At 39.3% G+C, this 13789-nt stretch overlaps 1 protein-coding gene across 1 annotated transcript in view; it reads left to right on the top strand.

Moving 5' to 3' along the window:
* The window catches only part of CPA6 (carboxypeptidase A6), a 270901-nt gene that overhangs the window by 178561 nt on the left and 78551 nt on the right, over nucleotides 1-13789 (top strand). Inside the window, exon 3 of the mRNA XM_004436260.2 lies at nucleotides 13309-13433. Within this exon, the coding sequence (XP_004436317.1) occupies nucleotides 13309-13433 (125 nt within the window). The remainder of the gene's footprint in view (nucleotides 1-13308; nucleotides 13434-13789) is intronic.

Consider the following 13789-nt stretch of genomic DNA (forward strand, 5'->3'; position numbering starts at 1 on the left):
CTTTGCTATTACTTTTGTTTTCCATTTCATCAACTTATCCTCTCATCTTTATTATGCCCTGTGTTCTACATTTGTGTAGTTTATACTGTTGTTCTTTGTCTAACTTCTTGATTTAGACATATGACTCATCAATTTCTCATCTTTATTCTTCTGCAACATGAGAATTTAAGGTCATAAATCTCTCCCTTAAGAATGTTGTATTTAGCTTTGATTTGGTTCTAATTTCACTACAGTGTCTTTTTTAACCCACAAGTTATTTAAAGTCTGTTTTTAAATTTCTAAATGTAGATAATTTTGTTCTTGCTTACTAAATTTAGTTATACTATAATCAGAGAACATTTGTTTGACATCAATTCTCTGACATTTGTTAAAACTTGTTTTGTAGCCTAGTATTGTTAATTTTCAAAAAAATCCTATGTGTGCTTGGGAAGGAAGTGTGATCTTTTAGTTACTGAAATATAACTGAGGATTTTCGTTTACAATCCTTATGATATTGTCCATTTTTGCCATACATATTTTGATGCTGTTGTATTGGATGCATTTAGATTTATAGCGTTTATATCTTCCTGGTAAATTGAACATATATAGATGTACATATGTATATATGTATGTGCATACACAGACATATTGTACATATACACCATATATAGTGATATAGATATATATATAGACATATTGTCCCTAAAAATGGTTTTGCCCTAAATGCTTTGCTATTATATAGCTATACCAGCTTTTTTTTCTTTAGTATTCGTATGGTATATCTTTTTCCATTCTTTTCTTTTCAATCTTTCTATTTTATGTCTCTTGTAACCAGCACTTAAGAGGATACTTTTTATTATTCGGTATATGTGCTCTTTTAACTGGAGAATCCCTTTTTAATTACTATATTTACTGATATATTTCCTTATTTCTTTTTTGATACTACTTTCTTTTTGATGCTTTTTTCTTTCCTTTTCTGCCTTGTATATACCTTACTTTCCTTGAGGCCCTTTTACCCTTCCCCTGTTGATAACATAGTTGTCGTAAATATTTCATCTACATATATTGATAGCCACATCAAAGTATCTTATCTTCAGATATTCCAAGGTTCTTTCATTTCCTTTCTGTTCCAGGAACTCCCTCTAGCCATTCTTTTTGATACTATGAAGACCTTGAGGGTATAATCCTGCTATGTGTTGAATATGTTGGCTTTTAATTATAGTGGATTGCCTGCTTGTGTGTTTTATAATATTTTATCATGAACACTTCTTCAGCAAGGCTTCAGATGTAAGAATTCCGAGTGGCCTGGCTTGAGGGTGCATCTTTCTGTGTCTGGAGTGGTTTTGTGTTTATCCCTACAAAGTGCTTCCTGAACAAATTTTACTGGCGTGTAGATTTTTCTTAATCCCATTCTTTAACTAAGGTTCTTGCCATTTGAAGCTTTAGTTTTATGGTAGAATCCCAGTTCCAGCTCCCAACTTTGTCATCCACCAAGATCTGGGCCCCAAATACCCACAGCTCTGAACTGGACTACCATCACAGCCTCATGTGTACAGCTCTAGTTGGCATTTTCTTCTTTATTTTAGGCTCCTGGGAATTTACCTTATGTTTTGAGGAGCTCCACTCTACTTTTAAAGGAACGTTGGTTATATTTTATTCAGCATTTCCTTGCTGTCTTGTAGCAGGAGAGTGTTGAAGTTATCTAGTTCTCTGTGTTACTAGAAATGTAAGTCCCGTGGCTAGTTTGTCATTAATATAAACTATCTAGAAACTTTTAGGATGTTTTGTTTATTCCTGGTATTCTGAAATTTTATGATGATGTAATTTGGTGTGGGTCTATTTTCATTTATTGTGTACTCAATACCCCTTTTAATTTGGAAATTTATGTTTTCAGTTCTGAAAATTCTTATATTAATGGTCTGATACTTTTTATATTCTTTGTGGCTCTCTTATTCATCAGATGTTGGACTATGTGATTTAATTTATTTTCTTTATTTCCCATCTTTTTACCATTTTGGTCTACTTTCTGGGAAACTTCCTCAACTTCGTTTTCCAATTATTCTATTGGATTTTAAATTTCTGCTCTTTTTTATTCTCTAACTGTTCCTTTTTTTAGAGCATTCTGCTCTTGTTTCTTGTTTCTTTTCTCTTTCTTTTTTTTTTTTTTTTTGCAGAGGAAGATTAGCCCTGAGCCAGTCTTTGTCTATTTTGTATGTGGGTCACCACCACAGCATGGCTGATGAGTGGGTATAGGTCCATGCCCGGGATCCGAACCCGTGAACCCGGGCTGCCGAGGTGGAGTGAGCCAAACTCAGCCACTATACCAGGGAGCCGGCCCCCCTGCTCTTGTATCTTGAATATAAAATCTTCTCTTACCTCAGAAACATTCATTGCACTTATTAATTACAGTTTCTTTGAAATCATCTTCTGCTCTCCTCCCTGCATCATCTCCATTTCCTCCGAACTCCTCTTTTCTGTTTTCTAGTATTTCTGTTTCTCGTTTGATGATTTTAGCAAATATCTGGGGAGCCTTGACCACACATTTATAGTAAGAGCTAGGCACTGAAAAGCTGACAGGAAGAGCAAATCAAAACCACAATGAAGTATCCCCTCACACCTGATAGAATGGCTGTCATCACAAAGACAAGAGATAGCAAGTATTGGCGAGGATGCGGAGAAAAGGGCACCCATGTGCACTGTTGGTGGGAATGTAAATTGTTTCAGCCACTGTGGAAAACAGTATAAAAGTTCCTTAAAAAATTAAAAATAGAACTACCATAGGATCCAGCAATCCCACTTATGGGTCTATATCCAAAGAAAATGAAAACAGGATCTCAAAAAGATATCCGCACTTCCATGTTTGTTGCAGCATTATTCACAACGGCCAAGATATAGAAACAACCTAAGTGCTGTCAAGAGATGACAGACATATATACATATACAATGGAATGTTATTTGGCCATGAAAAAGTTAGGAAATCTTGCCATTTATGAAAACATGGATGGAACTTGAAGGCATTATGCTAAGCAAAACAAATCAGACAGAGAAAGACAAATGCTGCACGATCTTACTTATATATGGAAATTTAAAAAGCCAAACTCATAGGAACAGAGGGTAGAATAGTGGTTTTCAGGGGACGGGGGAAATTGGAAGATTTGGTCAAAGGGTACAAACTTCCAGTTATAAGATGAATAAGTTCTAGGTATCTAATGCATGGCATTGTGATTATAGTTAACAATGCTGTATTATATACCTGAAAGTTGCTAAGAAACTAGATCTTAACTGTTCTCACCACAAAAAAGAAATGGTAATTATGTGACATGTTGGAGGTTTTAGCTAATGTGATATATGCATATCACATCAACATGTTGTATATCTTAAACTTACACAATGTTATATATCTCAATAACTTGGGGGGTTGTGGGGTGGCAGGAAGCTGCCAGGAAGACTGGTGTACATGAAGGGGACTTCTCAAAGGGCAGACTTCACCTCCTCCAATGATTTGTTCATTGAGTACCCCTAAGTGACACTATAAACTCATTTTTTCTTTGGGATGGTATGGTTTCTCCAATATCTTGTCTGGAGTGTATATCCCTGGTTTCCAATGTCTTTTTTGGGGGGGTAAGAAAAGCAACAGGTTAGTGTGTATATTTTTATTAACCTACCTGTTTTCCATCCAACATTGTACCCCAGCCTCTTCTGTGTCCCTTATCACTGCTTTAAAGCCCCTTTGTTGAAATTCCTCCAGAAAACATAATTCACTGGGGATGTGGGAGGGGCCCTTACCTGAGAGTGGGATTGGTCCGTAGAAAATTTAGAGTCCTTAAAGGTCTCTTTGTGTTCATGTCACCACCTCTTCACTCCCACCTTCCATATTCCACCATGATACCAATTCCTGAGCCTGTCCAGAGCTTCTGTGGATCTCATGAACTTGCTTTTCTTTGACATCCCATTCTTCATCCCTAGCTGGGTAAATATGAACTCTCTGATCAGCTAAGTCACTTACCATTTCTCTATTTGCTTTTCATCTTCATATTTTGTTTCTCAGGTCTACAGCTAGTTTCACCAAAGACAAAGTTAGTGTTTCTCATTCAAGTTCTCTTTGTTATTTTGGAGGTGATTGTGTGGGGAGAGTGGAATGGCAATATCTTTATCCCACGTGTTGAAACAGGAAATCCTGTGAATAGAGAAGCACATTAGTTAATCAGGATCCATTACATGGAAGCTGGTTAAAAGAACTTCTTCTGTACTTTCAATTATCCAGATAAACCTTGAGCATGCTTTTGTATAGTACCATCAAATAAAAAACAAATCCAGAATTAGGTAAGGAGAGACTTTATTCAAAAGGATCATTGCAAATGCAGGAAAAAGCCTATTGCAATAGGGCAAACATGCCAACCTTAATATGTACAAGTCTCAAAACTCAGACAGAAAAGGGCTTTTCTTTTATGGGGAAGAGTAAACAAGGCTAGAAAGAACCAGGTCTGGGGGAGTGGGATGAACAGCTGGAAGGGACCTGATCAGAGAATGTTGCACCTTGAGGTCAGTTGATGCTCAGGATGGGCTGTTACAGAGGAGCTCTATGCTGTCTCAGGCTGAGGGTGGATAGAAGTTAAGAGGCCTGGTAGAAAGAGAAAGGCTTAACTAATGCTTAGTCAAGTCAGGATAGCAGGTATTTTGTCCAGATTGATCAGTGGGGACAAACAGTGCAACTAATTATTTATGAGGCAAAGAATGAAAATGTGGGGATCTACGTCTGAGCTTGTCATAGGTAAACACGGGGGGAGTCCGTGGGTCTTTTCTAGCTCATATGGGGAAGATGGTTCCCTGCAGTAAGCCATCTCCAGAACACAAAGGAACAGTGGGATGACTGTAACTGTCATTGTTTTCCAGGATCACAGGGCTTAGTAAACTTCAACATTGTCATTTTCTCTTCTGTCTTCTATCCCTGACCCAACCACCTTTCATGAAGCCTCTGAATGATGCCTCTTACTCCGCTTTCCTTCACCTTTGCCAGGCTAACTCCTACTCATCATTCAGTATTACGTAGGCAACACTTCTCCTGGGAAGGTGTCCCAAACTGCCTCCCAAAATGTAACTGAACAGTCCTCATGTGTCTTCTCTCTGTAGGTTAAGCATGTAATGTCTGCTTAGTCCTTGAGGGCCAAGCTGTGTCTTACTCATCATTGAACCCTCAGCACATAGCTAGGACTCTGTAGGTGCTCAGTAAACAGTGAATGGAGGTGGGGTGGTTACCGTAGCTGTGACTTTTGGAAATCAGCCTGTTCTCACAGACAACTGAGAGACAGAACAATCTCCAGATCCTCTGGATTGTTCAAAGGATGATGATCCAGTTGATTGATCATCCAGCCCTCCATTTTGAGGATTCCTCACTGGTCTTTACTATCAGCTAGCAATTAATGCGGAAGAAAATAATGTGCTGATTTCCATTTCATCTTCTTAGCTGCTTTAGGAAAAAATGTTTTCAGTAACGGGGTTGAAAATAGCTTTAAAAATTGAATAGTTATCTTGCTTTATATATTATTTCAATACTGACCTATCAGTCAGTATAACTGATACTGAAATGTGATACTAGTGCTAAATTGTTGAGATGTCTTTTTTCTGATTCGCAGAGTAAGAAGAAAAATATGAGTGAACTTGAGAAAGATTTTCCTAGGGAAATGTAAACTTTTATACTCAGAAAAGCACATTGAGTCTGGCAGAATTATAGTTTAAGGGGCACTTGGAAATCAAGTAGTTCAACCACTTTATCTATAATGAAGAAAATTAAGGCTCTGAAATGTGACATAAGTTTAGATAGAACCAGGAAGAAGCCATTTCTTTTATTTCCTACGTTGGGAATTTTTTTTTTCACTAAACCAAAGATGAGTTTTGCTTTGATTTCTGTGGTTAATACATAGTAGAATTCTTGATCTAGCATCTGAAAAAGGAAATACATAACAAACTCTGAAGTGATTTTCATTGCATATTAAAGCCCAGAAAAGAGCCAGAATTTTTCAATGTAAATGCACTGTCATAACGCTTGTTTAGAATACCAAATGGACTACTTGTGAATGTAGCGATCAAGAAGTCCTCACGAAGTCTCATGAAGTCCTCAATGTTAAAACCATAAATCATCAAGGGGGTGGAGGGAAATCTCTATTACTTGGTGTGATGCAGCACAGGGGCTCTTGCCTTCAAATACACTTATTAATAGATAGTCAGGTGATGCACCAGGTGATATCTGATTATTTCTATCCTTTCTACACAGCTAAAGGCTAAAAATGCCAACTGATTCTCAAGTATAGAATTATTTTAAGCTAGCAAAATATAGTGAAATATTATTTTCCTAATCTAATAAGTTTCCCATGTGTCTGCTAAGTTCTTAGAGCCTCTGGTGTAGGAGTCAGGAACCTTTCCTTAGTATTTATAAGTCTTCAAATGTTCACTTAGAGGGCAGGAATTAAGGTGGTATTGACTGTTTTATACGAAAAAGGTGGTGGCATGTAGGTGCTTCAGAAAGATACAGGGTGTCAAAGTCAGATGTCATCGACTTCCTAATTTCTCCTGGGTGGACCAGCACAGGTCTACGTCCTTCATTTCATAACCCAAGCTTCCTAGTCCCCAAATCACCGCCAAGCCACCCTGACCTAATAATGCTGAGAGTTCCCACTCCTCATCTTGCATACTGTTATCACATGGCCTAAGTAGAACAATAATTATCCCGAAAACGGGAAAAGCAGCTCCTGGCAGCCAGGAGCCGGCCTGGTACTAACAGCTAGAACTTGGTAGTCTCCTGCTGAACATAAACCAATTCACAGAACACCAACATCAGACAAGACTGCTCTGTGTCCATCATAAAATAAGGTAAAAACAAGACCAATGTGATCATGTCTAAACACAGACCAAAAACAAGAGAACATTGTGCAAACCAGAAAAATGACCAAACATCCCCTTTTGGCTGATATAAGTGACTACTGCTTCTTTATCAATTATAGCTTTAGCCCCACTTTGTTTCTCCCACCTTCTAGATAAAATTACTAAGATATCCAATGATAAAATTACCCATCTTTCTGATAGCATTCAATCCGGAGAAAAATCCCAGTTCCTTAAACCCTCCATAAAATCACCTAACACAAGCCCAAATCCCATAAATTCTTTCTAACACCCTCCTTCAGCGATTACCCCTTCTTGCAACAAGCCAATAACCCAAAGTTTTTTTGACTCCCCATATGTTCTGAGAGTCTTTGACTGATGGGCTTCAACAATCCTTTCGAATTGGTGAATGTACTAATTAATAGTTTAGGGAAAAGTTAGGAATCTTTTTCTTTTCCAACATATATGCTTTGTTTTGATTAATGATTAATTACTATCTGATTATGTCTATCAGCATTTGGCCTTGAAGAGATTAGAGGGAAAACTTGGGCACCAAAACAAAGCTTTACCAGGCCTTCCCACCTTTACCTAATGTCGCAGGAATAATGCTTTTCTGATGACTAGTACTCAGGCTAGTAGTATTAATTTCTATGATACTGAAATTTATAAGAAGAGCTTTCATTTGGACTGATCTAATTTTATTCCACTATTGGGCATCCACTAATATTTATGACTATTTTAATTCCTAATTAGTTAATTAATATATTTTCATCTTTCTTTAATGGTGAAACAAGAGACTTAGTTGCCTAAGTTTCTGGAGCCTTTTGTTGGATTTATTGGGGCTGTGCTTCAGGGAAGTGATAACTTGAAAAATGCTTCTGGGCTGGCAGAGAGAGGATGGGAGCTGGGTGAAATTAGCCCCAGAAATTTAACAACCTGCCAAATGCCTTTGCTTTAGAGGAGACCATAATCTCTAGCCAAGTTTCCCTTCTAGCGGCTCACCAATATTTGAAATGTTGACGAGTCACAAGAAGTAGAGCAAGCACAAATAATACCATGAAAAATCAGCATTTCTTTAACTGTGTAACTGACGTGGCCACCACAGTCATCAGAAAAGGTTGTAGTGCTATGACCTAAGAAGCAGCATATTCTAAGATTACACTTAAACGTAATAAAAATTCAAAACTAAGGACTTGTGAGTTGAGAAGTGGGGTGAGTGGACAAAATTTAAGTGGACCACCATATCAATTTCTTGGTGAAAGGAACTAGAATAAGAATCTACAAATGCTCTGCAGCAGTCTTGGAGAAAGTACATATTTGAAAAAAGAGGAAAGAAAAAAATGCGTGATTTCATTTATTCCATCTACAAAATATTTCTTTAGTGCTTATTATGTGTCATGCACGATTCTAAGCACTGGGGTATAGCATGAGGGGAAAAAAAGGAATTCCACAGTTTCCACTCTCATGGAAATAATGGGGAAAACAGATGTTAATATGACAATTGTAGTGGGTTGAATGGTGGCCCTCCAAAAGGTATGTCCGTGCCCTAACCCCTGGAACCTGTGAATGTGACCTCATTTAGAAAGTCTTTTCAGACGTACTTAAGGATCTCAAGATGAAAACACCCTAGCTCACCCAGATGGGCCCTAAATCCAAGCACAAGTATCCTTAGAAGACACAGAAGAGGAAAAGACCACGTAAGGAGAGAGGCAGAGATTGGAGTGATGTGGCCCCAACAAGCCAAGGAATGCCTGGAGCCACCAGAAGCTGGAAGAGACAAGGAAGGATCCTCCCCCAGAGCCTTCAGAGAGAGCATGGCCCTGCCAACACCTGGATTTTGGACTTCTGGCCTCCTGTGAGAACTGGAGAAAATAAATCTCTGTTGTTTTAACCCATCCGGTTTGTTGCAATTTGTTGTGTTAGCCATAGGAAACTAATATAATAATTATAAAAATGAGATATAATTAAAAGTTGCATAAAAGCAGATAACAAAGGTACTTGACCTAAACTTGGTGGTCAGAGAAGCCTCGCAGGAGGTCATAGACAAAGATCCTAAGAGAAGATTCAAGAAGGGTAAATGGGTCTGGACCAAAAAGACAATTTTAAGGGTAAATAAGAGAGGGTACTTTTCAGTGCATTAAGATTTTATGTGTGCTAATATGGAATTAATATGATTATGTAAAATAATCAAACACTAGTTGACTGCAAACTGGATATCAAAGTGTCTTATTAGAAACCTGTTATGTGACACGTAAGTGCACCGCCTAACTAACACTTTTTCAAACCAACAAAAAATGAGAGTCCATATAGAGCAGGACCGTCCTCTCCCATGCTTCTGTGTTACTTCGGGCAGCTGGGAGGCAGGCCATCTGTTGCCGAGTTGAAGAAACACCTCAGATGTCTTCCCACACCACATGTAGGACTCACCCCAAAGCTGCTGGAAGACACTAATCACCCCTCCTGTGACACCTAAACCAGATGTATGATCAACCCCGGGCCTAAAAGACAGGTGGGTGCTTCCCAGAGGCCAGACTAGGCCAATGAGTAAGCAGAGCACGAGAACCAGAGGAGCCATGACCGCAGTGCCAGACAGAAATAGGACTCTTTTTAATTGCAAAGAAATTATTTTTGAATTTTGAATCATTTATTATTTAATGACTGCCTGCTAGTCACCAGGTCCGGTTTTAAGTACTTTATAGGTATTAATTAATTCAAGCCTAACAAATCTGTGAAAAATATACTATTCATAACCCCACTTTGTAAATGAGGAAACTGAAGTGCAGAGAGCTAAAGTAAACTGCCCAAAGTCACTTAGCTAATAAGTGGCAGAACCGGGATTCAAACTCAGCCTGACTGGTTCTAGAATTCATGCTTTTCATCACTGCATTTTCTATAATCTCTATAATCCCATAATAATAACAACCACCACCACTAACATTATCAAATACTGATTAAGAAGGAAGTGTAATTATCATCTTCGTTTTACAGATGAAGGACGTGAGGCCCAGAGAGGTTAAGGAACTTGCCCTAAATCACACAGATGCCAAATGGGGAGGCCTGAATTTAATCCTGGGGAGTCAGACTCCAGAATCCAGGGAATTCACTGCCACACTAGAGTGGCTTCAAATCCAGCTATTTGCCCCTGTGCTAGGAAACATTCCAGCTTTGTTCATATTCTTGGTTTATTTATTGCTCCACCCCCACGCCCCACCCGCCAAGCCACCTGTAGGTTTTAATCTCTCTGAACAAGGGGACAATCTCACCATATTCTTCATCTTAACCAGACACATGTGAAGTAGAACTTTATCTTTACTGCTTCCATTTTTTCTTTTCGTATGCTTTTCAAATAATAATAATAACAAATAGCTAATATTTCTTGAGCTTTTACTATGTGCCAGACTCTCTGCTACGTGCTTTACTTCTATTATTCCAATTAGTCCTACAAAAGATGCCTGTAGGTAGGTTGTCTTCACAGTATGGATGAGGAAACGGAGGCTCAGAAATGTTAAAAGCTCCCCGAAAGTCACAGAGCTGACGCTGCCAGAGCTAGCGTTCCAGCCAGGGCCATGGGATTCCAAAGTCCGTACTCGTGGCCTTTACACTGAACTGCCTCCACTTCTTAAACAGATCTGACTATATGTGACTGGGAGTCATATGAGGAAAGACACACATGGGAACAACCACCGGGTTCCAAGGCCAAGAAGGCTCCGCAGTAGAGCACCCTTTCCTTGAATACTAGAGGGCTGTTTGCTGCAAAGACCTGGGAGGGTTGGCAACAGCCTTAGTCCATCCTGACAAGGGGGTTAATGCTTTGTAGTCATCATAATCCAGGGTCACCCAGCTTTGCAGTTCAAGACTGTTTATCACATCATCCAGATATGATCAGGCCCTAAGGAAATGACTAATGGTAACCTGCCCACAGTGGACCGACTGAAACTTTGAAATACCTGCATATTAACTTATAAGGCAAATAACCTCTGACAGGAAAGACCAGGGTGTGAGACCCACTGACCACATCCTCTCAAACACTAAATCAGGAAGTTGGAAGTTGCTACTGCTTCTGGGGTGATCTCAGAAGATCCTGACGACACTTTCCCCATCCGTAAATTATGGGCACCAGAGTTAGGAATATCCTGTTCCACTATTTTACAGCTATGCATCCTTGGGAAAGTGGCTTTGCCTCTAGGATCCTGAGTCTTCTCATTCATCAATGTATCTACAATTATCTCCTCTCTCAAGGTGTTATTGAAAAGATTAGAAATATCTATAAGGTGGGTGGCACTTTACAAATCTCACATGAGTAGTACTGTCCCCTATATGTTGATATAGGCGTGTGCCTGCCACTGAGACTGAAATATCCATGTTGCTTATCCAAGTATCCTTTTCCCAAAATATTACTGGAGAAAAGCTGATAATTCATTTTAATTTACTTTCCTAATATTTCAACAAAACACAATTCATGATTTTATAAATTCTTTTTTTTGGTTTCCTTTAGATCAATTGCTTTCTGATGACATGTTAGTTTCCTAGGAAGCCTTCTCCAGATCATGCTGTAGGCTATGTTACCTCCATGGATCTTTCCTCTGGGGAAGCTATTCTTTTCTGTGGGATGAGGATTCTTATTTTAGCATGTGCCACAGAAAATAGCACTTATGGACTCCTATCCAGAGCAGTTATTCATATTATTTTAGGTTCCTGTGGCTCTCTACCCTCTGAATACAGCACTATTTCCTCATCTCCACTGGCATTAAGTGATAAACCTTAATATCAAAATCTGTCTCAGTAATGGATTTAGAGACAAGTCCCAAAGATGATTAAAGGGTTAGAAAATCTAACGTATAAAGAAAAGTGAAAAATACCAATGTACTTTATCTCACAAAGGCGAGAAACCAGCGACTCCTCACTGAAAAATGGAACAAGAAAAAATGAAACTGCTGCAGTGTGGGGGATTAATAAAAATGTCCGACAATCTTGTTAATGTGGATATGAGTTAAATTAGGATGTTGTCGACTCTCCCCTTTTGGAGACTTAAAGGTTTAGATGCAGTTTAGATGCATCTAATGGGGACAGTTTGGTTCAGTTTTAGATGTATCCTTGCCCAAGGGCTGACAGATGGATCAAATGACCTCTCAGCATCGCTTCCAGCCCCACACTCCTGTTTTTCTGTGCTCGTTGGACTAGATGTTAGCTGAGTCAGATTTGCCCTTGCAGGTTAGTGGAGGAGTTGGCTGCTTGAAAGAAAACAGGTAGACTTTTTATCCTAAAAATAAATGCCTCCCTACTCGGTTCCAGATTAAATTCTGCTACTAGAGATGTATTTCCTCGAGCCACAAAGTATTTTTAGTCTTCTAGAGTTCCCTCACAGAATGCAGACACAGACACACAAGTGAAGATAAAGGAACTAAACCTTATCAGATAAGGGCTTAGCAGAGATCAAGGCCCTGCAACAGACCAAGACTGGACATGCAGGAAGAGGGAGTCCCACCGCAGAGAGAAGACAGAGACATGACTGTACAGACAAACCATGCCTAACTGAAAATGTAGTTCTAGGCTTGTGCAGAAAATAGGGCTCTCCTCCCTCCCAGCTAAATACGGTCATTCTTTCAAGGAATGTAGAGCTCCTACCAGGTGCAAAGCACTAGACAAGGCACTGGGGACACTACAGTAAGCCAAACAGACATGGCTCCTGCTCTCCTGAACAAACACTGAACACGTGGTGAACATGTAGGAAATTACTACGTGGGGTCTACATGCATCCAACAAATGATGATTGAGTTGCTAACATGTACAAGGCACCATTCTAGGCACTTGGAATGGGGTGGTAACCAAATGGACAAATCCATTGCCCTCGTGGAGCTTACATTCTGGTAAGAGGACATTACATAATGAAAGAAGCACAAGGTGCTCTAAGAACTACGACAAAAAAAACCTACCCTAGCTGACGAGTCCTCCCTGAGAAGGGGATGTTTCTATTGACATGTGAAGGTTGAGTAGGAATTGGTGAAAGACATGTATTGGGGAAGGAGGAGGCATCTGGAGAGTGTTCCATTTAAAGTCACCAAACATTGTCAGTCGACCACAATTTGCTTGTGCAATAGGATGAAGGGTAATTTATATCTTTCTTTTACTGTTCAAATATATGTGTGATAATTAATTTTAAATAATATTAAAGTTATACTTAAAACTATTTTATTTCATTTTTACCTTGTGGCTTTAATGCGTTGGTCTTTAAACTACTATTTGTAAACTGTGATCAAATTCTGTATGGATATAATTCAGACATCAAATTCAAAATCAAATAGGAGTTTTACCCTGATGAGGCAAGCGCTGAGTCTAATTCCAGAATGTGTTTGGTGTTACTGTATGCAAACAAGATAACGTGTTTGACATTGTGACATGGATCTTTCCCCACCTACACTGAATATGAATTATAGGTTGGTTCCTGCACTACAGGTGGACCTGTGGCAGCCCAGCAGTATCTCCTATGTATCAGAGGGAACAGTTACTGATGTCCATATTCCCCAAAATGGTTTCCAAGCCCTGTTAGCCTTCTTACAGGAAGCCAACATCCAGTACAAGTAAGCATTCTTTTTCACTTGCTTAATTCATTTGTACTAAACTGAACTGAATGATAACTGTGTTCAGGTTATTTACTGAGCACCTAGCACAGTGTTTCAGTTATATTTATCTTTGGTGAGCTTTTTAGTGTAATGGGGGAGGGGAGGGAGGGGGAGGGGCAGGGGAGGGGACAGTGCAAGCAAAGGGAAGAAGCAGCATGGTATGTGTGCAGGGAACTGATGTAGTTCAGTGTTATTAGTGCACAAAGTGCAAGTCAGAGAGTAGAAAGGAAAGAAGCTGGAGAGACAGGGGAGGCCAGGCTGTGGGAACTTGATGCACAGCGATGGGAGCTCAGACCTTATCCTGTGGGTGGTGC

The sequence above is a fragment of the Ceratotherium simum genome, chromosome 31 (genome assembly GCF_057802395.1).
Source record: "Ceratotherium simum simum isolate JZ-2026a chromosome 31, ASM5780239v1, whole genome shotgun sequence".
NCBI lineage: Eukaryota > Metazoa > Chordata > Mammalia > Perissodactyla > Rhinocerotidae > Ceratotherium > Ceratotherium simum.